This window comes from Phodopus roborovskii, unplaced genomic scaffold (assembly GCF_943737965.1).
Source record: "Phodopus roborovskii unplaced genomic scaffold, PHOROB, whole genome shotgun sequence".
Lineage (NCBI taxonomy): Eukaryota > Metazoa > Chordata > Mammalia > Rodentia > Cricetidae > Phodopus > Phodopus roborovskii.
The window spans coordinates 49192313-49201532 of record NW_026126511.1 but is presented as its reverse complement, the minus strand read 5'-3'; the positions used below and the strand labels follow the sequence as shown (position 1 = coordinate 49201532).

Here is a 9220-nt window from a genome sequence, read left to right as displayed (position 1 = left end):
TAGGTAGGCTCTTACATCCAACCCCACCTTCTCAGACACTGCCTCTTTCGAAGGTCGCCTCTGCAGAGGCTCCACATGGGGTGCGTGCCATAAATGTTTGTGGGTCTAATTCCGGGATCTAGTCCCGCCTGCTGTGATTTCTACTTTGGGGTGTGTCTAAGCTATATTGGCTCATTCGTTCGCTCGTTCGTTCGTTCATTCATTCATTCATTCATTCATTCATTCGGCAGTTCTTAAGTGCCTACTGTGTGCACCCGCTGGTGTAACAGCAAAAACAGCCACAGTACGCATCAGGGGTTCCCAGGCCATAGCCCTTTTAGCCTAGAGTATCAGGATGAGGGAAACCGAGGAGGCTCCTGGGTTGCAAGAAAGTCGTTGCGAGACCTAGGAGCGTAAAAGCGACTTCTCTGGATTGGGCGAAAATTCCATAAAAGAATTCCGCGAAAGAGCTACTAGCAAGAAAACTGCAGACTGGGACGGCGGGGAGGCGGTGGCAGGCAGAATGGAATGGGGCGAAGACAGGAAGAGGAAAACTGGGTGGCAGAAAATCAAGACTGATGCCCCTCCAGAGACCAGAGTTTGGGAAGGGCACTGCGCAGAACCCGACGTCAGAGTAGATTCCACATCGGCCTAAGACCATCCCTGGTGGCCATCCACGTTGTCTGGGGCGAGATGACCGAAGCCATAGGTGTGTCCTGTCCACACAGCACTTTGGCGGGTCTAGGGACTTTGATGGTCAGTGTCTCTCCTCTATGGCTATCACTGCGAAAGCTGGAGTTTTGGTAGAGTCTGGTCCTTAGGTCGGAGGGCGGCAGGAGCCGCGGAACAGGGGCCTGGACCTGACTCCCTCACCACGCGGGGGAGACTGAGGGTGGCGCGCACGCTCCCTGTGGCCCTGCAGCACCTGCACCCGAGTGCTGATCCGGACAGGCTCGGGAGGCGGAGGGGAGGACAGGGGCGGGCACCGGGACAAGCCCAGCCCCTCCCTCCCCCTGCCGGCAGGTCGCAGAGGGGACGCCGCGGCGGGGCAGCCGGGAGGGGCCACGCCGCCCCTGAGAGTCATTGGAGGACCTGGTGGCCCGAAGCTGATAAATAAGGGCCCGGCACGAGGCTTCGGGCCAAGTTGGACGTCGCGACCCGAGCAAGGGCCAGGTCAGCGCCGGCCCCACGAGGCGTAGCCAAGTGACCCGCGTTCAGCTATGGCCTCGCTACTGGGAGCCTACCCGTGGACCGAAGGGCTGGAGTGTCCTACCCTGGAAGCCGAGCTGTCGGATGGGCTGTCGCCGCCCGCCGTCCCCCGACCTCCAGGGGACAAGGGTTCGGAGAGCCGGATCCGGCGGCCCATGAATGCCTTCATGGTGTGGGCCAAGGACGAGAGGAAACGCCTGGCGGTGCAGAACCCAGACCTGCACAACGCGGAGCTCAGCAAGATGCTGGGTAAGTGCGCGCGGCGCGAAGCTGGTGCGGGGACCGCGACGATGATACCCCCGTTTGCAGGGGGCGGGGGAGGGGGACGTTCCAGCACGGACCCCACCCAGGCCTGAGCGGCCCATGGTGAAACCGTACTGGCCCCTTTTCGGAGACGCGGAACAGAAACCGGGGTCCCAGGGGCGGGCGTGACCCGGCAGCGGGTCCTGAGGACTGGAACTCGGACTCAGGGACTCAGCCTGGGTAGAACCCACATTGGAAGACTGAGGCAGGAGACTTCATTATTTCCCATGTTGAATGACTGGGACAATCAGAGAGTGTGTCACGGATAAGAAGATAACAAATATTCATCAATCGAGGCCTCACTGAGAAGAATCCCCATTTTTAATTACTTAACAGAAAAAAAAAGCAGCAACAAAAGAAATCCACCAGAATAGACTCGATTCACTTACCTATTTATCGTAGAAGTGTAGATAACTTTAAAAGATACTTGAAGCAGCCAGGGAGGGTCTGTAGACCCTATTGCTTCATGCTTGCAGCCACAGCCATGGCGCTGTCCGCAGGTAATCCAGACTGGAACTAGACAGGCCAGAAAAATTGGAGATGAAGATGCTAAAACGTTCTTAGAAAACCGAGTTTCTGTAGGATTTTCTTTTCTCTCCAGTACCTGGAGCGGTGTGTGTGTGTGTGTGTGTGTGTGTGTGTGTGTATGCGTGTGAGTATGCCACAGTGAGTGTGTGTGTTGCGGAGGGCAGATCAGAAGACAATTTTCAGGTGGAGAGTAGGCTCTTTTTTCCCACCATATGGGTTTCAGGGACCAAACATTCATATCTCCAGGCTTGATGGCAAATGCCTTTTTACCCACTGGGTCACCTCACTGATCTTGCAGCCAAACATTTTTCAACCTCACCTTACTTTAAACCTCTTCACTCTTCAATGTAGTTTTTATGTATTTTAACCAATGAAATCCCTTCAAAACATTTTGTGTTTACAGAGGGCACCAGGCTGGCCAGGAGAGACATGCAGGCCTCTGGACCCCACCCGCTGCTGGGTTGAAGTCCTGCCCTTTTCCGTAGGAACATGGGCTCTTTCCTCTTTTGGAGTCACAGAGAGAGGGCTGACTCTCTGCTGGCAAAAGGCCTGGGCCTAGAGAGAGGGCTCAGCCCGCTGGCTGTCTGGAGCCTGCAAAAGAAGTTGGTGAGAGTTGTGGGGTTCCAAACACCTCTTGTCCAGCCTTGTGGCCAGCTGTGCCTAGTATGTATTGGTGGGCATTGCCTTGGAGGCCCCTTCCTTCATACAAAATAATAAACCTGTATATTTTATACTCTATTGGTATAACAAGAATTAGACTAATATCTGCAGCAATATTTTTCTTTGATCTGAAAGCTTACATTGTTTTCTTGAGACTTTAAGAGATTTTTTTAAAAAAGAAATGCAAACCCTTTCAGTTTTATGGATTCCTAATTTTCCCCCATCACTCTGTTGACCAGTCACAGCTGAGGACAGAATGTTCCCACTTTTGACCAGGTTTCTGTTGCAGGCCCTGGTGGGAGGGAAGAGAAGGGTGGAGAGCCTGCAGAAGAATCTAGGCTGCCTGTTTTGGGGAGGAAGACAGGGACAGTCACAAATTTGTGGGACACAGATCTTCCTATGGGCTAATTCTATCTGGAATAAAGCTCTAGGATACCAAAGGGCACAGTTTATTTTGCAGAAAAGTCTGCCCCCCACACATACACCTAGAAGCTCACCCTGACAGGGTATTCATTGCTTATTAAAACAGAGACTCTGTGCCTGCTAACGCGGAATGCCGTACCACCCCTGTGGCTTTCTTCCTAAATCCTTTCTTCCCTCTCTGACCTATGAGAGGGAAAGAAGGCCTGGATAAGAGACTCCCAACTTTTGCTATTATAAGATTTCCAAACTTTAACCTTAAGACCGAGGTAGAGGATTTTTAGTGCAGGTGAAAGTGAAATGTTTTAGTATATCACGAATACATTAAGTGAAGACTGTCTAGTGCATTATGAATGAGAAGGTATATCACAAATTAGATATTTGTTAGGATTTGTTTTAAAGTGGAAATGGTATTTTATTAATACTATATAGCATTTGGGTACATTTGGATACCAGAGTCACATTTTATATTCAGGCCATGGATAGAGTGTGGGGTGTGTCTGCATCCTGGATGTCTTGCGAGAGCTTTGTGGTCTCAGCCACCACCTAAGAACCAGAGTCATCTTAACATCTGGTGCTGGGAACAGTCTTCAAGAGGTAACTCTAAGTGACAGCTACTTACAACAACTGGCAAATTTGTGATAACTTCTGTCTATGAGCCCCCACTGTCCTGTGATATCCTGACCCATGAAGTCAGCCGGTGGGGGTGAGGGCAGAGGCAGAAGACTGTGGGGACAAGGGCAGGGCATGCATGACCCTATGCTTAGCCACTCGTGGATTGTGCCCAGTGGCAAGATATGGCCTCTTTCTTTTCAGAGCTTATATGCCCTGATGCCTTGTCCTCTTGACTAGAGGGTCTGAAACTTCAGGGTACACTAAAGTTAAGGGAGAGCGTGCTAAATTTGTAGATGCCCACCTTGGGAGGTAACAGTTTAAATAGTCTAGAAGTGATCCTTGGAAATCTCTGGAGCAGGACAGCATAATGCTCACTGAAAGATGGAAGAGGGATACCAAAGTGGCTTGCAAGGCAACAGACGGGTAGGGAATGAGGAATAGAAAATCAAACACAAACAGCATTTTAGCACCATTGGGATTACATGGAGAGGATGCCTCTAAAAGAGAAAGTCTGCATTGGAAACAGCATGTGCTATATAGAAAAGGAAGACAGAAACCCAGGGAAGTTAAGGAGTTTGTCTCTGTGGAGAGCTGTAGCTAGCTAGGCAAGTTACCCGCTGTAGTCAAAAGGTCCTAATTCCATGGGAGAAAGTGGTAGCATGCATGTGTATGTGAGTGTGCCTGTGTTTGTGCATGAATGTTAGTCTTCAAGCCATACCTATATCTTCACATAGCAGGGCCTATTTGACCTGCATAGGTGAGGAATAGTTATTTGTGAGCCTTAATGAGATTCTTGAATCTAATTCTTGATGATGTAATTGGCTGGGCTTGGCTACTGCAATAAAGGCTATGGGATTTACACATTAGTAAACAGCATGCTATCACTTTATTAGCAGTAAGGAACTTACATTAAAATGCACAAATGAACAGAACTGTCCCTTCAAGGATAGAAGGAACCCCAGTCAATATTATGGTCCTGAGATTTTTTTTTGTTTGTTTTTTGTTTTTATGTTGCTAATTATTGGGTCAGGTGGGACTCTCACAGTTTGGAATGATTGGCCAGCTGGTGATTTGGGGTGAGATGACGATTTTCAAGAACTTTCTCTGTGAGGCTCACTTTATGCAGTGCAAACAGGAAGGGTGGGTTCAGCCCCTTCACTGTGTGTGGGATCTGGGAGGAAAAGAGAGTAGAAATAGATGGTGTCCTTTGTGGCTATGAGAAGGTTCCTTTGAGTGGAATAGAGGGCCAGAGGTGTTTGCACATGGGATGCTAAGAGGCAAGGGGCTGAACAGGTGCAAAGGCTGAACCAGACTTTTGGAGTCTGAGCATGCCCTTCTCTGGTTTGTGTGATCAGGAAAGTCGTGGAAGGCACTGACTCTGTCACAGAAGAGGCCCTATGTGGATGAGGCAGAGCGGCTGCGCCTACAACACATGCAGGACTACCCCAATTACAAGTACCGGCCCCGTAGAAAGAAACAAGGCAAGCGCCTCTGCAAGCGTGTGGACCCTGGCTTCCTCCTGAGCTCCCTCTCTCGTGACCAGAACACGCTGCCTGAGAAAACCAGCATTGGCAGGGGTGCACTGGGTGAGAAGGAGGACAGGGGTGAGTACTCCCCAGGTGCTGCCCTGCCTGGACTACACAGCTGTTACCACGAAGGTGCGGCTGGTGCCCCTGGCAGTGTGGACACATATCCGTACGGGCTGCCCACACCCCCAGAGATGTCGCCCCTGGATGCGCTGGAGCCGGAGCAGACCTTCTTCTCATCCTCGTGTCAAGAGGAGCATGGCCACCCCCACCGCCTCCCCCACCTACCAGGGCCTCCTTACTCACCAGAGTTCACACCCAGTCCCCTCCACTGCAGCCACCCTCTAGGGTCTTTGGCCCTTGGCCAATCCCCAGGGGTTTCTATGATGTCCTCTGTTCCTGGCTGTCCTCCATCTCCAGCCTACTACTCCCCTGCCACCTACCACTCTCTTCACCCCAACCTCCAGGCCCACTTGGGCCAGCTCTCTCCACCTCCTGAGCACCCTGGCTTCGACACACTGGATCAACTAAGCCAGGTGGAACTTCTGGGGGACATGGATCGCAATGAATTTGATCAGTATTTGAACACTCCTGGCCACCCTGACTCTGCTGCAGGGGCTGGGACCCTCAATGGGCATGCCTCACTCTCCCAGGGGACTGCAACAGGCCCCACAGAGACTAGCCTCATCTCCGTCCTGGCTGATGCCACAGCCACATACTACAACAGCTACAGCGTGTCCTAGAGCCAGAAGCATGGAGCCTGGCCCAGTGAAGCACTGAGCAGAATAGAAACTGTAATATTACCATCTCTTGGTGGCAGGGGGTCAGAACGGCTGTCCCAGAGCCTTCAGTCTAAAGCCAGGATCTAGCGCCCCTTCTGTCCCTTTAAATGTGTTTCACTGGCTTCACCTGGAAGCACAGCCTTGAGGAGCTATGTGGGTAGGACTTCCTGGCCATTCTGTCTCCCCATCAGTGTGGCTGATGGTAGGGAGCCCAATGCATTGGAGCTCCTGCTTTTGATGTAGCCACTCCTGACCTGTGGTGCTCCCAGTGAGAAGGGACCCTGGGTCCTTCAGTCTCTAACTGGCAAAACCCCATTCTGGCTTGACGAGCCTTAACTGTTCTCTCCTGTAAAGTGGAGGCTGACTTGATAGCCAAGCCCTGAGTTATGATCCTCTCAAAGCTAAGGAAAGTGTGACCCCCAGCAATGGGCAGCCTCATGGGGACTTCATGTGTATTCCCCAAGCTTCCAGGTTTTTTGCTTTCCTGTTCTCTGGTCTACAGCCACCCTAGAGCTCCAAAGAAACTCCTCCAATTGAGAGAAATATTCTCAGTTGGCAAGATGGCTCTGGATGGCTCAGTGGGTAAAAGTGCCTGCTGCCAAGCCTGAAAACCTAAGTTCTATCCCTGGAGCCTCCACGGTGGAAGGAAAAGAACTGACTCCTGAAGTTGTATTCTGACCTCCGTGTGCATGCCATAGCACATATGCCTCAGAATTATATGTGTGCTTGAGCATGTTCACATGCATACACACACAAACTAAATGTAATTTTTTTAAAAAAGGAAACATGTACCCTAGTTTGGGAAATTAATGAGTATGCTCAGCTGTATCACTGAAAGCAAAATTGAATTCAAAAGGTTTTTGTTTGTTTGTTTGTTTGTTTGTTTGTTTTCCTGAGACTGGGTTCATTGTGTAGCCCTGGCTGTCTTGGAATTCACTTTGTAGACCAGGCTGGCCTCAAACTCAAAGCCTGCTTCTTGCTTCTGCCACCTAAATGCTGGGATTAAAGGCAAGTGCCACCACACCCAGACTTGAAGTTTTTTGTTGTTTCTTTGTTTTCTTTTTTGTTTGTTTGTTTGTTTTGCTTTGCTTTGTTTTAATATATAAGTTAGCTACATTATTTTTCGTTTACATACACTCCAGGAGACTACAGAGAGAGATGCCCTTATGCAGGCTACCCTCCCCCCCCCCTCAGGCTTTGTAGCCTGATTTAGAGTCCTCTGAATTGTAACAGTGTCTCACCACTTCCCTACTGAATGACCCAAAGAGCTAGGAACCTAAAAACACTGTTCACAAGGCAGCAGCATCCGGGCATGCTGATTTCTCTGGCACAGCTGCAGCATGGCCGTATCTAGAGATGCAAAGGAGGCCTCTCTTCCGGCTATCTGCTGCCCCTCACCCTTTGCTGAACGTTTTCCTTCTCCTCTCTGTTACTCTCCCTCCACTCCAAACTGTCCCCCGATTCAAAGGACCCCTGGCTTGAAATCCCAGGCATGATCCCTCTGGCCATGAGGGGAACATGGTTCTTGTTCTTTCAGTAGATAGACCAGAACAGTTCCCTGTCCCACCGTCCTTTGGCTGTCCCAAACAAACACACTGTGACACCCAAAGATGTTTCTGAGCTCTGATTCCACCCCAGACATTTCCATCCCCTAAGCCTCCTTTGAAGGAACGTACCTAACACTGAGCTAGCAGACTATTGTCTGTCCTTGAACCCGTGTGTATTATTATCTTTATGAAATGTGTTTTTATTTTCTGCTGTTATTGCTGTCTTATATTTTGTATTGTTGACAGACCCCCCTCCCAGAAGTCGTATTATAAATTCACTTATAAGATATACTTAATCTTTATGTTATTACTGTATATACCATTTGGTGATAAATAGTGAATGGTTAATGATATGATTGACTGGTGCCCAGTCACGATGTGTATTAATAATCTCGTAAAACAGTATCACAGACATTAAGCTACTCTGTTCTATTTTTTCAAGAAGACTACATATGCATGGAACAGTTATGAATATTGATTTGTCAAAAATGTTTAATTTAAATAAATGTTTTTGTACCTTGATCATTCAATAACTTGAAGTAGTTTTGAAAAAACAGTTTTCATGCTAGGTATAGATATTATACCCAGTGCTACCTGAAATATTGTTTGTTTTCTTCATCAATATTTTTTTTAATTTAAAGAGATTTTGCTGTATTGGGTTTTTGAAATTTTGTGAGGCATGCCAAAAAGATAAATTCCAATTCTGCACATTGGGAACGATGTTGTTCTTGTTGACACCGGAAAAGGAAGGCCACTGAAGCCCCCATGAGCAGTTTTTCCATTCCTGTGCAGTGGAATGGAAGTAATGACCGGCTGCCCGAGCATAGGCAGATGCCTACTGTGCCCTCTCAAAGTGGTGTGCAGTGGACCTCTGGACTGGACAGCATGCTGTCGGGGAGGCAGATGGACAGCCTGGAATCAAAGGCTGAGAGCAGGAGTGGGGGGCACTCCAGGTCACATCCCCAGCAAAAAAAAAAAAAAAAAAAAAAAACAGCATTGCTCAGTCCCTGTGTAGGGTGCCTCCTACTGGCCTCTCTCCATGGAAAGAAGTGACTTGTTCAAGCCAAAGGTGGCTAGCCATGCACCTTCCCAGAAACCCCTGGGCCAAGCATTGGGTCTTGAGAGATCCCACCTGGGCCTCTGCGCATCCTTCTGTGTTGATTGTAATCTACAGTCATATTTGAAAACACTTCATACATGTAGGGTTTCGGAGCTGTTGTTCATTCACAGCCCCAGGTGGAGCTTGTCATTCTAACTCCCTTACATAGCCAGGGACACTGAGGTCAGGAAGGCTCATCACCCTCCTAAGGTATTGGCTTCAACACCCATTAGACACATATGTCGGCAGCATTTGTGGCTAGTGGCTTAGTGCTGATCTTTGGTTTTGATTTTTGTTTTTTAAATGCAGCCTTATATTGTGGCTCAAACTGACCTGGAACTCACTATGTGACCCCTAACTAGCCTTGAACCTGTGGAGAATCATCTTTTTTTAGCCTCCTTGGTTCAGTTTTATGTGTCACACATATCAACGGCTCCTCCATCCATGAGCATCTCAGTCCAAAGAAGAAGAAAGAAGCTGTTGGGCTTGGCTGAGATGACACTGAGAGCCATGCTGCTCTGGCTTGTCACCACACTTGGCAGTACACAGGGC

General features: G+C 49.1%; 1 protein-coding gene across 1 annotated transcript; it reads left to right on the top strand.

Annotated features, from left to right (window-relative positions):
• Window positions 1-965: 965 nt before the first annotated feature.
• Window positions 966-8091, top strand: Sox7 (SRY-box transcription factor 7). Its single transcript, XM_051195528.1, has 2 exons — window positions 966-1437; window positions 5070-8091. The coding sequence occupies exons 1-2, from the start codon at window positions 1200-1202 to the stop codon at window positions 5981-5983; spliced, it is 1152 nt and encodes a 383-aa protein (XP_051051485.1). The 5' UTR covers window positions 966-1199; the 3' UTR covers window positions 5984-8091.
• Window positions 8092-9220: the final 1129 nt, after the last annotated feature.